The following is a 21568-nucleotide window of genomic DNA, read 5'->3' on the forward strand; positions in this document are numbered from 1 at the left end:
GAGTGTGGAAAGTGGTTCCACGGGCAGGGAAAAAAAAAAAAGAGGAATAAATGAGTGGAGGTGAGCAGTGGTTCTGGATTGAGGCAGTTTCACTAACAGAGGGTTACTGGTGGACCAAGTGCATCCGCAAATACCTGGGGAGACAGAGCAAGGAGAGGGCAGAGGGTGCAAGACCAGAAATGAGGCGAAAGAAGACAGAAAGACCACCGGCCTGTCGGCGATGGCAAAGTGATAGGCCCATAGACCCTGCTTCATCGTGAGATTCCAATGATCTTGAAAGCCTTAGTTTCCACGGCATGAAGTTGAGCAAGGTGTGAGGCAGTGGAACCAGCCCAGAGGAGAGAACAAATTGGGAAACATTTATCATACAAGTCTCGAAATCGTAATTAAAATATACTGTAAGGGTCACCAGACCATCCAGGTTGCCCGGTTCGAATCTGGGGTCATGCCAAAATGACCACGACAGTCCCTGCCTCAGAGACTTCCTGCCGGATCCCGCATCCAGAGCCACGTCACCATACAAATTGAAGTCCTTGGGCCAGGTGAGTGCTGTTGCCGATAGGCAGTCACATGACAGATCTTAATTTTTGGCCGAACAACCAAGTCACGTGATGCGATTTTATCTATTCAATCAATTAGTCAAACAGGAAAAGTGCCTTTGGTGCAGGTATGTATAATATAATGAGTGTATCTAACGATAGAGCCGTTAGATGAAACCATCATATGCAAACAGAATCAACCCTGAGGCCAAGTCAGGTTTGTATAGTGTATTGTGGAACATCAACTGGAACACCAACAAGGGCAGGATTACAAAGAAGCAAAACAGTGTACAATAATAACAATTGTCCATATGTGCCCACCAACCAAACAAACTATCACAAGAGTCTTAATTAACTAAGACCTTAAGGCTTCCATTCATGCGGCAATAGATAGACTGGTGGGATTCGCGAGACAATAAGAAAGTTCTCGGCCAATCTCGTGAGTTGTTTCAGGGTCGCCTGCTTGGATGTTAACAATATAAATTTAATATTATTAGTACTAATAATATTAACAATAATAATACTAATAATGATTGGCAATAATTATAATAAAAAGGATAACAACATGATTCCCCCTGGCCGCTCTCATGGAGAGCGGATGTTTATAGTAAAATACAATACTGTCTGTCTCTGTTCGCACTAACCTGCTGGATGGAATGAGTTTAAACCTGGTGGTTGTACTCGAGGTGTGCAATGAATCTTTAAGTTAGGATTGTTACGATCAATTATGTTTTAACATTAATGTGAGTGAATTATCACACGAAACTGTTAGTTTTTTAAAAATATTAACAATTCTGTGGATGAAAACACATTCGTTTCAGGCTCAGCTTTTAAAGTCAAATTTGGGCGCATTCAGGGTCCAGGGCTGGTATGCTTTAATCATCATTTAATTACGGTCCTGACATTTTTTCTCCCTCTTGAATAATTTCAAGCTTTTCATGTCAAGCATTTCTTACAATGAGAACAGTTATGTGCTTTTCAACAACAACAGCAACATGCATTTTGAGGCCATTTTCCCTGCTAGAGCGGGGGTTAGCCTAGATATGTGCCTTTCCATCTTCATTAATATTTACATGGGTCTTCAAACGTGCTGGTGTTTTGAAACACTTTTCATAAACAGAACATTTGTGCAGTTTTTCTCCCCAATGTATGAAATCGTGTCTTTTTAGATTGGATGAGGATATAAAGGCTTTTTCACAAACAGATCATTTGTGTGTCTATTTTTCCTTGTGAATCGTTTCACGTTTCTTTTCGTAGGATGACAATGTGAAGCACTTCTTACAATAAGAAAAGACACGTGCTTTTCCATGTTCATTAAATTTTTTATGAATCTTCAAATGTGCTGATGTTTGAAAGTCTCTTCACAAACAGAATATTTGTGCTTTTGTGCTTTACTCCCCTATGAACTCTCTGATGTCTCTTTAGTCCAGATGAGGATATAAAGCATTTTTGACAAACGGAACGTTTGTGTGGCTTTTCTCCCCTTGTGAATCATCTCATGTTTCTTGAAGTAGGATAAATATTTGAACGATTTTTGTCAGACAGAACATTTGTGTGGATTTTCCACACTATGAAGCATCTCATGTTTCTTGAGGTAGGATGAAGATGTGAAGGATTTCTCACAAACAGAGCATTTGTGCGGCTTTTCTCCACTGTGAACAAATTCATGTCTTTTTAGATCTGATGATGCTATAAAAGACTTTTTACAAACGGAACATTTATGTGGCTTTTATCCCCCTGTGAATCAAATCATGTCTCTTTACATCAAATGAGGACATGAAGGATTTTTTACAAACAGAACATTTATGTAGACTTTCTCCACTGTGTATCCTCTCATGTATCTTCAATTTCCATGACGTAGTGAAGTATTTTTGACACAGACAACATTTGTGCAGCTTCTCCGTCTTGTGACTCATCTCATGTTTTTTGAGGTAGGATGAAGATATAAAGGATTTTTGACAAACAGAACATTTATGCAGCTTTTCTCCTCTGAGTCAAATCATGTCTCTTTTGGTCATATGAGGTGAAATAAGATTTTTTACAAATAGAACATTTGTGTGGCTTTTCTCCCATGTGACTCCCTTCATGTAGTTTTAATTTCTGACTCGTTGCAAGGGATTTTTCACAAATGGAGCGTTTGTGTGGTTTTTCTCCACGATGAATCATCTCGTGTTTCTTGAGGTAAGATGAAGACGTGAAAGGCTTCTCACAAACTGAACATTTGTGCGGCTTTTCTCCCCTGTGATTCCCTTCATGTAGCTTTAAGTTCTGCTTCCTTGTGAAGGATTTTGGACAAATGGAGCATTTGTGCGGTGTATCTCTCCTGTGAGACAAATCATGTCTCTTGAGATCTGATGTGGATACAAAGGATTTTTGACAAAGAGAGTGGCTTTCTTCTTTGTGCGGCTTTTCTTCCCTGTGAATCAACTCATGTCTCTTTCGGTCATATGTGGACATGAAACTTTTTTTGACAAAGAGAACATTTGTGTGGATCTTCCCCACTGTTTATCCTCTCGTGTATCTTTAATTTCCATGTCATATTGAAGGCTTTTTGACATAAAGAACATTGTGCGGCTTTTCTTCCCTGTGAATCAACTCGTGTCTCTTTCGGTCATATGTGGACATGAAACTTTTTTGACAAAGAGAACATTTGTGTGGATCTTCCCCACTGTGTATCCTCTCGTGTATCTTTAATTTCCACGTCATAGTGAAGGCTTTTTGACAAAAAGAACATTTGTGTGGCTTTTCTCCCTTGTGAACAAAATCATGTAACTTTAATTTCCACTTTGCTGTGAAGAATTTTTGACAAATAGAACATTTGTGTGGCTTTTCTCCCCTATGAACAAAATCATGTAACTTTAATTTCCACTTCGTAATGTATGATTTTTTACAATGAGAACATTTGTGTGGCTTTTCTCCACTGTGAACAAAATCATGTCTCTTTAGGTCATGAGCTCCTACAAAGGATTTTTGACAAATAGAACATTTATGTGGCTTTTTTCCACTGTGAATCAAATCATGTCTCTTTAGGTCATATGAGGTCATGAAGGATTTTTGACAAACAGAACATTTATGTAGCTTTTGTCGACTGTGAATCAAATCATGTCTGCTTAGATTGGATGAAGATGAAAAGGATTTTTGACAAATTGAACATTTGTGCAGCTTTTCTCCCTTGTGATTCATCTCGTGTTTTTTGAAGTAGGATGAAGATATGAAGGATTTTTGACAAACAGAACATTTGTGTGGCTTCTCTCCCATGTGAATCCCGAAATGTAGCTTTACGTTCCGCCTCGTTGTGAAAGATTTTTGACAAATGGGACATTTGTGCGGCTTTTCTCCACTATGAATCAAATCATGTTTCTTTAGGTCGGATGCGAATATGAAGGATTTTTGACAAACAGAACACCTGTGCAGCTTTTCTGCAGTGTGAATCATCTCATGTTTTTTGAGGTAGGATGAAGATGCAAAGGATTTTTTACAAACAGAACATTTGTGCGGTTTGTCTCCACTGTGTATCCTCTCGTGTATCTTTAATTTACCCATTGTAGTGAAGGATTTTTTACAAACAGAACATTGGTGCGGCTTTTCCCCACTGTGAATAAAATTATGTATTTTTAGAGCCGATGAGGATATAAAGGACTTTTTACAAAAAGAACATTTGTGTGGCTTTTCCCCACTGTGAATTAAATCATGTCTCTTTAGACCTGATGAGGATATAAAGGATTTTTTACAAACAGAACATTTGTAAGGCTTTTCTCCCCTATGAACGGAATAATGTCTCTTTAGATCGTAAGAAAATAAAAAGGATTTATCACAAACAGAACATTTGTGCAGCTTTTCTAACCTGTGAATCATCTCGTGTTTCTTGAGGTAGGATGAAGATGCAAATAATTTTTCACAAGCAAAACATTTATGTGGCTTTTCTCCACTGTGAATAAAGTCATGTCTCCTTATATCAGATGAGTGCAAAAAGGATTTTTGACAAACGGAACATTTGTGTGGCTTTTCTCCCCTGTGTATCATCTCATGCGTCTTGAGGTAGGTTGAAGATGAAAAGGATTTTTTACAAACCGAACATTTGTGTGACGTTTCCCTCTTGTGAATAATCTCATGCTTCTTTAAATGGCTTGGGGACATAGGAGATATTTGACAAACAGAATATTCGTGAGGCTTTCCTGAAGCATGAAGCATCACATGAATATTAAATTCATATACACTTGGAAAGGATTTTTTACAAACACAACATATGTGCATGTTTTGTCCTTTATGAATCAGCTCGTGTTTCTTGAGGTGGGATGAAGATGTGAAGGATTTTTCACAAAGAGAACATTTGTGCAGCTTTTCATCAATAAGAGTGATCTCAAGGATATTTAAGGCAGATTCAGAACTTGTGAAGGCTTTTTCAAAAACAGCACGTTGCTGTATATTCTCACCAATGTGATTAATTTCGCATTTCTTCAGAGCAAATGAGGTTCTCCTTCTGTCCGAATTTCTTTTGAATATCGCGCTGTGTGAAAACGACTGAGCCCAACTTGAACACAAGTTTACAGGATGCTCTGCAGATGTCTCTGCAAAGTAAGAAAGAAAACAAAAGGACAAAAACATGTTTGTTTTATAAAACGATCCTATTTTTCCACCATTAATTATTTTATGCCTCCGCCGACTAAGTCAACGGAGGCATTATGTTTTCAGGTTGTCCGTCCGGCTGTCCCGTCGTCCATTCGGGATAGGTTTTCATTACTGCGATAACTTGAGGACGGCTGAAGGGATCTTAGTCAAACCTGGTGCACATCTATGTTATAAAAGGAGCCATGTCTGGCTGTCTGTTGTGTTATAACTTGAGAACGGATTTCAATAAATCCAACTACGGTGGATTCGGGTAACTCCCGGGAGTGATTTGTGATCAAAAAAAAAAAAGAAAAAAAAAAAAGATCTCCTAGGAATCCTTTTTTTTTTTTTTCTTCTTCCCCCATAGATTAGACATCGCAGCAAAGATTGGTATTTCCGTCAGTGAAGCGACAGGTCATATATTCTAATATGTATAATGAGGTAAAGATGAACTGATTAGACTTTGGGGTCATAAGGTCAAAGGTCAGAAGTCATGTTAGGCAAAAATCCTGTTATGCGATAAATAAAAAAAATCTTTTTTTGTATACAAGATCGAGGCTCGTTTAAGAGCCAACATCAATCGCAAAAAAAAACGGACACAAAAAAGTGGATCTGGGGTGAATTAACGGGGGTAGAAGATATCAAGGTTTTGGATGCGGGAAGATAAGAGATGGTGGTGAACAGCTGTTTTAAAGACCTGGAGGGAGGAGTGGGATTGAAGAGAGTGAGGGAGTTTGTTCCAGAGGCGGGAGAAAAGAGGAATGAAGGAGGGAAGGGGAGCAGAGAGAATGTGAGCAGAGAACACATACACACACACCTGAAATAACTTGTGAACCAGTGATGGGATTGTGACCAAATTTGGTACAATTATGTAAAAAATAAAAAAAATAAAAAAACACCTTTAGAGGCCATTTTTCCCTGCAAGCGAGGGTTGGCCTTTTTCGGGGACCGTGGTTGTTGTTTTGTTTTTTTTTGGTCCCCTTTTTTTTTTGAAGCAATGTTTTACAGCCGGATGCCCTTCCTGCCGCCAACCCTTTTTGTCGCCTTTTTACGACAAACAGGGAATTACCAGTGAACTGGTACTCAATTTGCCGACCTCGGAAGGATGACAGGCTGAGTCAACCCCCCTGGCGTTAATTCAGCGATCGACCGGGATTCGAACCCAGGATCCTAGGATCCTAAGCTGGCACCCTAGCCGCTAGCCCAACACCAGGTACAATTATGTAAAGATGAACAGAATAGATTTTGGGGTCAAGAGGTCAACGGTCAAATGTCAAAGTCTGTAATAGGTCTAACTTGAGAATGGCTGAAGTGATCTAATTCAAACTTGGTACAGGTATGTATAATGATGTAAAGATTAACTGATTAGAATGTGGGGTAAAGAGGTCAAAGGTCAAAGTCTGTAACAGGTCTATAACTTGAGAACAGCTGAAGTGATCTAATTCAAACTTAATACAAATATGTATAATGATGTAAAGATGAACTGGTTAGATTTTGGAGTCAAGAGGTCAAAGGTCAAATGTCAAAGTCTGTAATAGGTTTATAACTTGAGAACAGCTGAATGGATTTAAATCAAACTTGGTAGAAGTATTATAATGATGTAATAATGTGGGCGGAGGCATATCGGTCGACGTCATGGCATCCTTGAGTGTTGTTCTAAAATCTAAATGAAATTATTTTTATTAAATTATTTTTTTCTTTTTTTTTAAACAGAGTGAAGGACAGCAGGCATCTCCTTGCTGGCTGCATAAAGGTGGCAGCCTGCCCGTTCCTTCACTCTCTCCTCAACCTGCTTCTGGTACGCATTATATTTCACAGTGTGCATCCCGTCTGCAATGTCGCACACAATTTAATCTCTGGACTGGGGCTCTTCTAGAGCCTGGTGTTGGCTTAGCGGTTAGGGTGCTGGCTTGGGATCCGAGGATCCTGGGTTCGAGTCCCGGTCGATCACTGAATTAACGCCAGGGGGGTTGACTCGGCCTGTCATCCTTCCGAGGCCGGCAAATTGAGTACCAGTCACTGGTAATTCCCTGTGTGTTGCAAGAGGCGACCAACAGGGTTGGCGGCAGGAAGGTCATCCAGCCATAAAACATTGCTTCAAAAAAGGGGACCAAGGTACCCGAAAAAGGCCAACCTCTGCTCTGCGGGGAAAAATGGCCTCTAAAGGCCTCTAAAGGTTCTTCTGCATACTTTGGTGAAGCAAGGCTTCACCCTCTGAGGGCTTATGTAATGCATCTGGCCTGTCAGATTCATCCTGAGGCCCACCCACTGGAAAAAAATCCTTTCAAATGTGTTAACACCTGACCCTTTACCCATTTGTAACCTGCTAGGGTTTATTTTATAAACTGGTTACCTGAGATCATTTGCGACCTTGAAATTCGTGAGTTAATTCATAGCTGCATTGATAACTATAACGTTTGTATTTTATTAATTTGGGGATTCTTAGGAAAGTCATTGAGGGCTCATTTTTTGAATCAGTATTATTGTTTTAAAGGTAGACATTAGGTATTAATAAGTATTACTAATAAAGGATCCTTCTGTCTCTTGTCATATGTTGGTTTCACCGGTAAAACAACAAACATGGCAAATTATTGTCATTAAATATTTTCTACCATGACATCCTCAGGGTACCTGGTACACTCGCTCTGATGTCTCAAGGTGGACACGTAATCTAAATTGGTGGCTCATACGATACAAAATCAATTTACCAATAATTCTAAAGTGATTCTTATCCAGGATAAGAAACCAATTTGCTAAATACTAATACTAAAGTGATTAAAAGATAACCAGGTGAAACCCAAAAACGATAATGGCATTTAATGCAAAATAGTTTGTTGATTCACGAGATGCAAGTTAAAGAAATCCGATTTTGGAGTTGACTACATATTGTGACATCGAGGTTAGACCACGTTCAAAGAAAGCAGAAATTCTGACATTGGTGGTAAACTATTTGGTAGAGGAGAAGCGATGGGAAGCACAAACATTGCAGTTGTTAAAAGATGAAAAGGGTGAAAATGTGGAGATGCGATTGGAGTTACATTTCCAAGAAAAAGAGATTTAGGGCCAAGAGGAAGAAAGGGAACATAAGAGAAAAGAAATGGAGATTCAGGAGAGAGGAAGGATTAAACAAATGGATATTAAAGCAATGGAAATTAAAGGACCGGAGATGCAGGGACAGATTAAACTAAGGGAATTAGAATTACAGAGTGGAAATAGACTATATTTGGGGCTCATTTCGATCTCTGCCTGCGATCATGGGGCCCCAATCTCTGTAGACAGGTCAAAAATCTTGGGACATTACCAGACATGTGGACTTGTTTAAAGAACACCCCTTTAATGAAAGAGAAGTAGATAAGTACTTTCCTTCACTTTGAAAAAGTGGCAAAAACCTTGCAATGGCCTAAAGAATCTTGGACTATGTTATTGCAAAGTGTTTTTGCAGGGAAAGCTCAAGATGTTTACTTTGCTTTACCTATTGATCTGTATGCACAGTATGACGAGGTAAAAACGGCAATTCTTAAAGCCTATGAAATGTTCCCAGAGGCTTACTGGTCCCATAAGACCCGAAAGACCCCCAACAACCTTTAAGACCCAAAGATCCGAAATATCTTTCAGACCCCAAAGACCCACAAGACATTTATAACCTGAAGACCTTTTATATCCCTAAGACATCGAGGAACCTATTAGAACACTTAGTCCCCCAAGACCCAAAGACCATGTTGGACCTTCTGTCTGAGGGCTTTCAGCAATAACACTTGAGGTTCACCAGTCATAATCAGAAGGCCCCCTATTGGTAAATCACATCAGCACCAAGCTAAGAGGGTGCAATATATAATTCATTAATTTTCTTTTCATTTTTTTTGAGGTTCTGCTCATCTTGGTTAGTACAACACAACAACATGCATTTTAAGGCCATTTTCCCTGCTAGAGCGGGAAGCTAGGTTAGCCTTGCGGTCCCCATGACAATCTTCTCCGTTTTGCCCTATTTTCTGCATATCTCCTTGTTAACCCCCTTGCCCGCATTTCTTCTTCCACCATCTTCAGCCAAGTCTTTCTCGGTCTTCCCCGTCCTCTACTTCCTTCTACATTCATTTCCATCACTCTTCTCAACCAGTCACTTTCATCCTTCCTCAACACATGACCAAACCATCTCAACCTGTTCCTCTTCACAGCATCAATCACAGGCTCTATTCCCATCATCTTTCGCAATTCATCATTTGTCTTCCTCAATTTGTCTTTATTTGTCTTCATCATTTTGGTTAGTGGCATAGGGAAAAGTCACAAGTAGAACAGAAAAAGTCCCACTTGGCAAAGAGGTAAGTCCCACTTGGCGAAGAGGCAAGTCCCACTTGGCGAAGAGGCAAGTCCCACTTGGCGAAGAGGCAAGTCCCACTTGGCGAAGAGGCAAGTCCCACTTGGCGAAGAGGCATGTCCCACTTGGCGAAGAGGCAAGTCCCACTTGGCGAAGAGGCAAGTCCCACTTGGCGAAGAGGCAAGTCCCACTTGGCGAAGAGGCAAGTCCCACTTGGCGAAGAGGCAAGTCCCACTTGGCGAAGAGGCAAGTCCCACTTGGCGAAGAGGCAAGTCCCACTTGGCGAAGAGGCAAGTCCCACTTGGCGAAGAGGCAAGTCCCACTTGGCGAAGAGGCAAGTCCCACTTGGCGAAGAGGCAAGTCCCACTTGGCGAAGAGGCAAGTCCCACTTGGCGAAGAGGCAAGTCCCACTTGGCGAAGAGGCAAGTCCCACTTGGCGAAGAGGCTAGTCCCACTTGGCGAAGAGACAAGTCACACTTGGCGAAGAGGCAAGTCACACTTGACGAAGAGGCAAGTCCCACTTGGCGAAGAGGCAAGTCCCACTTGGCGAAGAGGCAAGTCACACTTGGCGAAGAGGCAAGTCCCACTTGGCGAAGAGGCAAGTCACACTTGGCGAAGAGGCAAGTCCCACGTGGCGAAGAGGCAAGTCCCACGTGGCGAAGAGGCAAGTCCCACTTGGCAAAGAGGCAAGTCCCACTTGGCGAAGAGGCAAGTCCCACTTGGCGAAGAGGCAAGTCCCACTTGGCGAAGAGGCAAGTCCCACTTGGCGAAGAGGCCAGTCCCACTTGGCGAAGAGGCAAGTCCCACTTGGCGAAGAGGCAAGTCCCACTTGGCGAAGAGGCAAGTCCCACTTGGCGAAGAGGCAAGTCCCACTTGGCGAAGAGACAAGTCCCACTTGGCGAAGAGGCAAGTCACACTTGGCGAAGAGGCAAGTCCCACGTGGCGAAGAGGCAAGCCAGAAGATGCGACATATTTTCCAAAGACATCCGTTATGAAATGACTATCTTATTGATATCAGTCTCGATGGCACGCCAACATTCTGATCCATACAAAATAATGGATTTGATGTTGATATTGTACAGTCTGATCTTTGTTTTCAAGCAATACTGGTTTGACATCCATATGGGGCACAGTCGGGCGAATACACAGCAGGCTTTTACAATTTTTCCAATTCTTGATGACAAAACCTCAAATGGTAAAACGTTATGACTGACAGATGCACATGCAGATGCACTGTAAGTGATAATTGGAGTAAAGGGAATAATAAATAAAGAAGAACCTTACGGAGATTTCCAAAACCATCCCTGGGAACAAACAAACTGCAGATGGAAGCTGTCAGGGGCTCAGTGATGATCCTGAAGAGCCCTCGGAACAAAACTTTGAGAACAAGAAAACTTCACGGCTTGGTCCATGAATCGTGATCCTTTCCCAAAACGGGGATGGATACTTTGAGCCCTGAGAGGACTCCGTTCCACCTTCTGAAACCCGCATGTGGAGATAACCACAAACGACGCGCACGCCCACACGCAGTTTATTAGCTAGTGTTTGTCATGATTGTGAATTGCACAACCATTATTCAAAGAAAGATGTGGGGATGGTCCCAAACTGCATGACATGGCTGTGTGTGTGCATGCCTGCCATCTTTATAGACGGAAGAAAGTTTGTGCACTCTGTCCATGTGCCATCATGCCTGTCATAATAATCGTACTTATGTGATAATTATTGGTAATGGTCGACAGACGGTGCGTAATTCTTACACTTTTAACCACACCAAATTAGGTGTGACTGGCCCTCGGGCAATTGGGTCGCCGTGGCCGCGACCTCACCAGGCTGATTGACAAGTGTGATCCCACCATCCCTTGTTTCCCTGAATATTTATATGCGTAGTTAAAAGCAGTTATGCCTACTTTACGTGGATTCCTTTCAAGTTATGAAATTTTTTAGTAGTTTGACCTTACCACTATTAAATGCAGTACATATGTGTTCAACGAAAGTCCTGAGCTTAACCCAATTTTGAGTTAGGCCATCTGAAAAGAAGCAGAAGAAGAATTACAATCGGACTACTTTGAGTCGGTCAGTTTCGTAGATTAGCGATGCTGTCCAAAAGTTTAATGAGTGAAATCATCCACAGACTGGTAGGTATTTTATAGGTTTATAACTTTGTATCTTGGAAGATATTTGAGGATTTGTGTTGTATTAAACCTATGGGGTGTCCATCCCATCATTTTTACTCCCGCCAGGGAGTAATGCATTCACTCGTGTCCATGTGTGTGTGTGTGTTCGTGTGTTTGTGAACAAGATATCTGGAAAAGTTCTGAACGGATTTGGATGAAAGTTGGTGGGATGATTGCCCTTGGAATAAGGAAGAATTGATTAGTTTTTGGTGTAGCTCAGGATATTATTCCCGATCCAGGAATTTTTTGAAGGATTTTTTTTACCATTGGAAGATAGGGCTCATTTTTTTTTAACATTATCTATATATATAAAACACAGTTTGTGTGTGTGTGTGTGTGTGTGTGTGTGTGTGTGTGTGTGTGTGTGTGTGTGTGTGTAATGTTACCGATAGACTCCTAAACGGAGAGGCTCACGTACTTGATATTTGGCACAGACATGGCCATTGAGCCTGGGAAGAACATGGCCGACCTAAAAATGTATTTCATAATATTTTTTTTACCATATTTTTACCTCAGCGCGGAATATTATGACCGGAATCTGACCGGTAGCAGAGCAGTGCGCTGATTCGCTCAGAGCGATCACGTGATGTTCGTTGCCGCCATTAACTCAGTTACGCGTTCGCACGTATTTCAGAGCGAAAAGCGATTACGTTTTTGCCGGGTACTTCTGCATGATTACTAATCATGCAGAAGTACCCGGTTGATTAGCATTTAGCATGATTTAGCATGATTTAGCATAGATAGTAGCATGTTTCACATAGATTTTTTTTCAGCGAGCAGAAGTACCCGGCATTGTACGAATAATATATAGATAGTGCCGTGTAGGGCGGAGTGATGCCGCTGTGGGAGGGACCGAGCAAGGTCGCTGTGGGCGGGACCGAGCGAGGTCGCTGTGGGCGGGGCCGGGCGAGGTCGCTGTGGGCGGGACCGAGCGAGGTCGCTGTGGGCGGGGCCGAGCGAGGCAGCTATGGGCGGGGCCGAGAGAGGTCGCTGTGGGCGGGGCCGAGCGAGGTCTGCGTTAGTGCGTTGCCGTTGCCGTTGCCTGGTATAAAAAGATGGTGCTTGATGCTCTGCGTCAAGATACGGACTTGATGTCCGTATCTTTACAACAGACATTCCAATGATGATGATGATAAATGTAATAATAATAATAATAATAATTCATTTATTTTGTATAGCGCTTTTCAAGAAGCCCAAAAGCGCTTTGACAGAGTGGAAAACATAATGCATAACAATACATGAAAACAACAATTGCAAAAAGACAACAATCAATAGGGAAATATTTAAAGCAAAAGGAGGGAGAAGGAGAAGAGATAGTCAGGGGTTAAATGCTGTGGGTTGAATGTTGAATGCAGTGTTGAACAGGTGGGTCTTGAGTGATGTTTTGAATGTGGTGAGTGAGGAGGAGTCTCTGATGGTGTGAGGTAGTGAGTTCCAGAGGGTGGGAGCAGCGATGGAGAAGGCCCTGTCCCCCCAGGATCTGAATTTGGTCCGGATGGAGGGGGTCAGGAGGTTGGTACCAGCAGAGCGGAGGTTGCGGATGGGAGTGTGTCTGGAGAGGAGGTCAGCCAGGTAGGATGGGGCCAGGTTATGGAGGGCTTTGTATGTCAAGAGGAGGATTTTGTACTGGATTCTCTGGGGGATGGGGAGCCAGTGAAGCTTGTAAAGGACGGGGGTGATGTGGTCACGGGTTCGCAAATGGGTGAGTAGATGGGCAGCGGAGATCTGAATGTATTGGAGTTTATTGGTGATTTTTTGAGGGTGAACCATAGAGGAGGCTATTGCAGTAGTCCAGACGGGAGGTGATGAAGGCGTGGATGAGGGTTTCTGCAGCCGTGGAGGAGAGGGATGAGCGGAGACGGGCAATGTTTTTCAGGTGAAAGAAGGCTGACTTTGTGATCTGTTTAGTGTATTTGTCGAAGGAGAGGATTTGGTCAAAGATGACGCCAAGATTCCGGATGTGAGGGGAGGTGGATACTGGGATACCGTCGATGTTGAGGGCAAAGTTATGGGTGGATTTTGTGAGCGTTTTTGGGCCAATGATGATTATTTCAGATTTATCACAGTTAAGCTTGAGGAAGTTGATTTGAAGCCAGGATTTTATTTCAGTGATGCAGTTTGTCAGGATAGAGTGGGTGTCGGTGGAGACGGACTTGGTGGAGATGAAAAGCTGGATGTCATCGGCGAAGCAGTGGAATTGGAGACCATGACGGCGGATTAGGTGACCGAGGGGGGACAGGTAAAGGATGAAGAGGAGGGCCAAGAACTGAACCTTGGGGGACACCTTGGGGGAGGGGAGCAGTGGGGGATTTGCAGTTATTGATGGAGATGAACTGGCGTCTGTCAGAGAGGTATGATTTAATCCAAGAGAGGGCAGTGCCGGTAACGTTAAAGGTGGATTCAAGTCGGGTGAGGAGGATGGTGTGATCGATGGTGTCAAAGGCAGCGCTGAGGTCGAGGAGGACGAGAATGTTGAGGTTGCCAGCGTCAGAGGAGAGGAGAAGGTCATTGGTGATTTTGAGGAGAGCAGTTTCAGTACTGTGGTTGGAGCGGAATCCGGATTGGAATGTTTCATACAGGTTATTGGCAGAGAGGTGATGTTTGAGTTGAGTGGCTACAGCGCGTTCCAAACCTTTTGACAGAAAGGGTAGGTTGGAGATGGGTCTGACGTTGTTTAGGGTGTCAGGGTTTAGACCAGGTTTTTTTAGAATGGGGGTAACAGCAGCAATTTTGAGGGAAGGTGGGACAATGCCTGTAGACAGGGAGGAGTTTATTGTTGCAATGATAAGTGGAGAGAGAGCAGGGAGGGAGGCCTTGACAAAGCTGGAGGGGATGGGGTCAAGAGTGCAGGTGGCAGTTTTCATTCCTATGAGGAGTTCAGAGAGGTCAGTAGGGGAGATTGGGGAGAACCGAGACAGGGGATGGCAGGACAAGGGGGGGGCAGGTGGTTGGAGGGGGAGCGGGTGCGGCGGTGGTCAAGCTGTTGTAGATGTTGTCAATTTTGCATTGGAAGAAAGAGAGGAAGGAGATGCTGTTGTCTACTGTGAATGACTGGGTGGTGGTGTTCAGGGGGCGGAGGAGTTTGTTTATTGTCGAGAAGAGTGCTTTTGGGTTTCCGGAGCCAGAGTGGATAATTTGAGAGTAGTAGGCGGAGCGGGCGCGGGAGAGGGCATCTTTGTAGTGTTGTTGGTGGTCCTTGTAGGCTTGGGAGTGAACTGTGAGACCTGTTTTATTGCAGAGTCTTTCAAGTTGGCGAGCACGAGTTTTCATCAGGCGGAGTTCAGGGGTAAACCAGGGAGCAGAATGGGTGAAAGAAACTGTTTTGGTTTTTACAGGCGCAAGCTGGTCAAGGCAGGAGGAGAGAGTGTGGTTGTAGTAGTCAGTGAGGTCGGAAGGGGTGTGGAGGTCAACGAAGGGAGAAGTGGACATTTTTTCAGAGAGGGTGGATGAGAATGAGGTAGGTGAAAGAGTGTTTAGCTTACGGAAGTTGATAGTGCGATAATGTCTTGGTGTTGGGGTGGGGATGTTGATGGTCATAGTGATAGCTAAGTGGTCAGAGAGGGTGAGGTCGGAGCCAGAGAGATGGTGAAAATTTAATCCAGTGGAGCAGACAAGGTCCAAAATGTGACCACGGATATGGGTAGCAAAGTCGACATGTTGAGTGAGGTTAAAGCAGGTGAGTAAATCAGTGAAGTCAGTGGTTATTCTGGAGTCAGTGGAGTCCATGTGGATATTGAAATCACCGAGGAGGAGGATTGAGGGGGAGAGGGAACATAGCTGGGTCAGAAAGTAGGAGAAGTCAGACAGGAATGATGGGTGTGGTTTGGGAGGGCGGTAGACGACAGCCATGACTGACTGCGTGCGACCAGAGAGTTTAAAAGCCAGGTGTTCAAATGATGAGGATGAGGCGATGGGGATGAGGCTGGTCCTGATGTCTTGACGGTGGATAACGGCAATTCCACCACCTCGGCCCCCCGAGCGTGGTTTATTGACGTAGGAATATCCATTGGGTGTGGTGAGGTTGAGTGTGTAGTAGTCCAGAGGTTGTTGCCAGGTTTCGGTGTGACAGAGAAAGTCCAGTTTGTTATCCAGGATGTATTCGTTCAGGATGAGGCATTTGTTGTTGAGGGACCGGGTGTTGAACAGGGTGAGCTTGATGTTGTTTTGAACAGCAGGGATGAATTCAGGTGATTTAGCCAGGGTTCGTAGGCAGGCGGTGCGATTGTGTGCGTTGTTGTGACCAGGTGCGCTGGGACGATGAGCGGGAGTGCGCTGAGCAAATACCAGTAATACCACTCAAGGAAGGCCCACAACTCAAGAGTGGAAAAAAACAATAAAATGAACAAAAATACGGGGAAGGAGAAGCAACCACTCAGAAGAATGATAGAAAATCATTTCCCTTAAATTTATCGTGTTCACCAACTAGCACGACCAGATACAGGACACCAAAATAATTTCCCTTACACATATCGTGTCCACCAACCAGCAAGACCATACCACTTACCTCTGGATCAAACTGTATTTCAAATATTCAAACGGTTTTTACATGCTGCCGTGTCCTAGCAACCAATGAAATTTTTCAAAAATATTGTAGTACATTTATTTTTTAATAATGTACCATATTTACGGCAGTATATTTATTTACGCCATGAGTAAGGAAGGAAAATTTCCAGTGCGCTGATTCGCTGATTCGCGCTCATTGATGACGATCACGATCACGTGATGACGTGATCACGAATGATGTTCGTGACGTGATCACGTGATGTTCCTTGCCGCCATAAACTCACAGCAAGTAGCATAGATTTTAGCATGATTAGCATTTAGCATGATTTAGCATAGATAGTAGCATGTTTCACATAGATTTTTTTTCAGCGAGGAATATTATACACGGATACTGACCGGTGGCAGAGCAGCGCGCTGATTCGCTCAGAGCGATCACGTGATGTTCCATCTCCGCCGCCAGTTGGCTTCACTTTTCACGGAGTATGAGCGTTCTATATATTTTCAATTCAGTGCGCCCGACTCGCTCACGTACTTGATTTGTGGCATAGACATGGCCATTGGGCCTTCACGGTATAATTTGTGCGAGGCTTTTGTCCGAGTGAGCTTGAGTCGAGAGGGCGAATGTACGGGTTGGGAATGTACGGGTCTCCCTTCCCCCACCCGGCAACGCCGGTACTGGAGGGCGTCACAGGATCGGTGAGTCTCCAAAATCCGCTTCGTGCTGTTGCGAAGATTCAGGACGATGTCGCGATTGTTGTGCTGCTCTCCGACCATGAGAACCGCAACGTCATTGTTGACTGGCCCTCCCCTTCCCTCCTCCCTTGCCCCTCCACCCTACCTCCTCCCCCTCCCTTTTCCCCCTCCTCTCTACTCGTTCCCCTCCCCCCTACCCATCCCCCCTCCCCCCTCCCCTCTCCCATCCCTCCCCCTCCCCACTCTTCTCCCTCACGTTTATACACGGAATGCCGGGTACTTCCCACCCCCCCCCTCTTCTCCCCTCCCCCCCTCTCCTCCAATCCCCCCCGTTTCCCTCCCCTCCCCTCCCCCGCCCGGCAATGCCGGGTACTTCTGCTCGTCTTCTTATTTCGTGTTGACGAATTCGAATACGAAGGATTTCCCCTTTCCCCTTTCGATTTCGAATACGAATCGAATACGAGCTTGAGTCGAGACGGCGAATGTACGGGCTGGGAAAGTACGGGTCTCCCTTCCCCCGCCCGGCAACGCCGGTACTGGAGGGCGTGGGTCACAGGATCGGTGAGTCTCCAAAATCCGCTTCGTGCTCTTGCAAAGATGCAGGACGATGTCGCGATTGTTGTGCTGCTCTCCGACCATGAGAACTGCAACGTCATTGTTGACTGGCCCTCCCGTCCCCCTCCCCCTCGCCCTCCCCCCTCCGACCCCCCTCACCCTCCCATCCCTCACCCTCCCCCTCCCCCCCTCCCATCCCTCCCCATCCCCCCTCTTCTCCCCTCTCCCCCTCCCCCTCCCCCTCTTCTCCCCTCCCCCCCCCTCTTCTCCCCTCCCCCCCCCCCGTTCCCCTCCCCTCCACTCCCCCGCCCAGGCAATGCCGGGTACTTCTGCTAGTATTCTATATTTAACATTGCGATATGAAAATAGTTTTCATATTTGGTGTAAATGTAGTTTAAACTCGTGGTTATGCGTTAGAGCGGTGTATTTTTTTTTAGTAGCATCGTCTTCAATGTTCATTTTTTTTTCTTCTAATAAAGACATATTCTGTCATTTTAAAACCACCAAAGTGTGTATTAGGTTTCCCCGTTTCATAAAATGTATCGTTTGATACGTATAATGCTTCAAAACCGTTTTTTTGTTTTTTTTTTAACCTCAGAAGAGATATCAACATTTACCTCAGCGAATGTCATTCGCGGTGTCAGTATTTGATGAACTTATAAAGACTTAGTTCCAGATTTGTCAATGGCTGAGGTATATTAACAAACGAATAAAACAGATTTGGCAAAATTCCAACTTTTTTAAAAAAAAGATCGCATATTCACCCAGGGTTGTGAGAGGCTGAAGAAGAAGAAACCTCACATGGGCTTCCCAGACCAAATAAATAATTCTGGTTCTGGCTCTGCGATTTTCAGGTTTATTACTCCCGCTAGGGAGTAACGCATTCAATCGTGTCCGTCCGTGTGTGTGTGTGTGTGTGTGTGTGTGTGTGTGTGTGTGTGTGTGTTCGTGTGTTTGTGAACAAGATATCTGGAAAAGTTCTGAACGGATTTGGATGAAAGTTGGTGGGATTATTGCCCTTGGGATAAGGAAGAATTGGTTAGTTCTTGGTGAAGCTCAGGATATTATTCCGGATCCAGGAATTTTTTTTGGGAAAGATTTTTTCTGTTTTACTGCATTAAAGCTTTTATTCTTATTCTTAAATGATGTTTTTCTCCTCTAATTCCGAGATATATCAAAATAAATTATCTCACAGTTAGGGCTTACTTTCTTTTCATTTATTGTTTTGGGGAGAGGGGATGTGAAACAAAACGTATTATTCCAACTAAACCCACGGCGGGAGTATGCGCTCTACTGAGTGGCGTTCTAGTCTTTGTTGTTTTTATATACAAAGTCAAGGCTCGGGGAAGACCGAGCACACCAAGTGGATCAGGACGTCACAGACAACAACAGGATGCAAAACCTGCATGGAAACCCCAAGGAGGAACACTGGAAAATGAGGGATTTGGGTGGGGTTAGCGAGGGTAGAAAAGGGAAGAATGAGATTGAAGAGGATGTGGAAGTTGATCCCACAGGTGAGAAAAAAAGAACAAATCAGTGGAGGTGAGCAGCGATTGTGGATTCAGGTAGTTTACCCAGAAGAGGGTTGATGGTGGACGGTGTGAGCTGTGCAGAAACCTGGGGGAGGGGAGGTGGGGGGGCGGGGGGTGGCAAGGGGGGTGGGAAGGGTTGGGGGAAAAGCACGGAAAGAGCAGAGGGTGCAAAACCAGAAAGAAGGAGGTAGAAGACAGAGTCCACCGACCTCTCTGTGATGGTGAGTGATAGGTGCATAGACTCAGCATAATCACGGGAGATACCAATGATCTTGAAGACCTTGGTTTCCCCTGAGCAAGATGTGGAGGAAAGCCTTGCAGGTAGATAGAAGTTCAGGTGTGCCAAGGAAGGGCTTTGTACAACGGAGGTTGCCCAGTCGGCGGCTGACTTTGGAGGTCAACTTTGAAATGTGGTTTGTCCAAGAAGGTTTGTGGCTTATAATGAGATCCAGGAGTTTGAATGACCCTCCTGAATAATGATGAGACCCTGCTCAAGAGGATTGTTAAAGAAAGTAGATAGGAGGGTTTGCCACACACCGGGTTTGCCACACGGAGAGAGTTAGTGAGAGTGCGACATTTGTCAGGATGAAAAGACATATTCCAAGTGTTTCACCATCTTGTTTTTTTTTTTCCCAAGGTCTGAAGAGAAGGAAGAGGCTGTCGAGTGACTTTCTGATAGAGTGCTTATTTCTTCTCCTGTGTTCCAATGCTGAAGGGCATGTCTCACTGAGGGTTGTTGAGTGACAGACGATTAAAATAAAAAATATTAAAAAATTTCAGTATTTTGTCTTTTAAATTTAAATAAATATAAAATTATATATAAAATATATATTATAAATATTATAATATTATAAATATAAAATAAATATATATTATAAATATTATAAATATATATAAAATATAAATATAAATAAATATATAAAAATATATAAATATAAATAAATAAATATATTTAAAACGTGTGAGTTTTGTCTTTCATTTTAGAGTATAACTATGTTAGTCATCAAAGCTACTTTCTGTTAGCTTTTTCATCAAATGAGGGAAGTGAGTAACAAAATAAGAAGAACAAAAACAAGAAGTAGAAGAAGCACTTCTTTTTCAGACACATAGGAGGGCTGCCAAGGCATTTTTTCCATGGCTACGGTGTGCAATCCTGGATGGGTCACCACTCCGACGTAGGATACCTGAATGGCTCATTCGTCCCAGTAAACTGGTACTCCTTTTTTTATCACTGTCAGAAGGATGAACCCACCTGATGTTATTACGTCCGCCGCCAAGGGGGGATGGAGGTTGTGTTTTCACCCCTGTCTGTCTGTCTGTTTGTCTGTCCGTTGGTGAACAAAATACCTCAAAAGGTTGTGGATGGATTCGAACGAAATTTGGCAGAGATGTGTTTTGTAACAAGGATGAAATGATTAGATTTTGGTGAAGATCCGGATTCGGATCCGGCTAGTACAATTTATTAAGTGATTCTTCACCATTGGGAGATAGAAGATAATTGAGAAGGAAGTTGAGGAAGCAATAAAAGCAATGAAGAGTAGAAAAGCAGGAGGGTTGATGTCCTAGCATTGTCCATGTGTTTTATACCTCTCTCACCTCCCCCCTTCCCATGCCTCCTCCCCCAATCCCCCTCCCTTATGTGCTCCCCTCTCTCTCCCCATCTTCTCCCGCTCCCTTTATCATATGTTTTACGTGTCAGTTTGTTTTTTTGTGATGAATTTTAGCTCTAACACGAGCCTCGATGTTGTATACAAAAAACAGAAAGAAGTCATTAATCAAAAAATTAATTGATTAATAAATAAATAATTAATCGATTAATCAATAAATAAATTAATCGATTAATCAATAAATCTAAAATAGCCTTTATAGCCACATCACTTGGTCATTGTCGTGTCCAAATATCAGCTTCCTAGCTCAAAAGGTGCCTGAGATAATGCCCAGATGAGAAAGAAAATAAATAAGTGATTAATAAATCGATAATAATGAAGTAACTAATCAATTAATTGATTAATCAACAAACAAAAAATTAAGTTTTTGCCAAAGTACTTGCTCACTATTGCGCCAAAATTTCAGCTTCCTAGCTCAAAGGATGACTGAGATATCGCCCGGACAAATAAACAAACAAACAAACAAACAAACAAGAAAACAAACAAACAAACAATAAATCGGAATGAAAACTGAGTACTCCCTTTCGGTGTGCGTCATTTTCGGGCCCCCTTCGGTGCCTGGCGATGACGTCATGCAGCACCTGGAGATGGAATGGGAATAGTGCGGTGTACAAAAAGCTCGAGTATCAACTGAGCTTTAACCTGGTGTTGGATTTAGATATTATGATCCTGAGTTTGAGACCCTGTCGTGCCGTTGAATTAACACCTGGTGGGTTGACTCAGCCGGTCATCCTTGCGAAATCAGCAAAATAAGTACTAGCTGATTGGTAATGGGGGGCACATGAGCAGCCCCCAGAAAAATGGTGCAGCCACAGACTAAACCACAGAGTTTCATTCATTTCTCACCTTCCGTTGTGAAGGAATCTTCACACGACTCTTCCTTCACAGGTGTGACGTTCAACATCGGAGGAACGTTACCATGGAAACCTCCGGGTATCACTCGACCCGTTTCATCTGTGGAGAAATGGAATGACGTCACGGCCGT

The 21568-nt window shown here is 43.5% G+C and overlaps 1 protein-coding gene across 1 annotated transcript; it reads right to left on the reverse strand.

Annotated features, from left to right (window-relative positions):
• Positions 1-752: 752 nt before the first annotated feature.
• LOC137428121 (uncharacterized) lies at positions 753-21533 on the reverse strand. Its single transcript, XM_068118052.2, has 2 exons — positions 21430-21533; positions 753-5107 (listed from the first exon to the last, which is right to left on the reverse strand). Exons 1-2 carry the CDS (start codon positions 21485-21487, stop codon positions 3075-3077), a joined length of 2091 nt encoding a protein of 696 aa, XP_067974153.2. The 5' UTR covers positions 21488-21533; the 3' UTR covers positions 753-3074.
• Between the last annotated feature and the right edge of the window lie 35 nt (positions 21534-21568).

This window comes from Myxine glutinosa, chromosome 5 (genome assembly GCF_964187855.1).
Source record: "Myxine glutinosa chromosome 5, kmMyxGlut1.1, whole genome shotgun sequence".
Lineage (NCBI taxonomy): Eukaryota > Metazoa > Chordata > Myxini > Myxiniformes > Myxinidae > Myxine > Myxine glutinosa.

Bases quoted from the DNA above. Each gene is read 5' to 3' on its own strand.
- LOC137428121 (XM_068118052.2), bottom strand. From the start codon at position 21,487: ATGTTGAACGTCACACCTGTGAAGGAAGAGTCGTGTGAAGATTCCTTC. The intron at 5,108-21,429 runs GTGAGAAATGAA...CTTACTTTGCAG, and splicing joins AGATTCCTTCACAACGGAAG to AGACATCTGCAGAGCATCCT.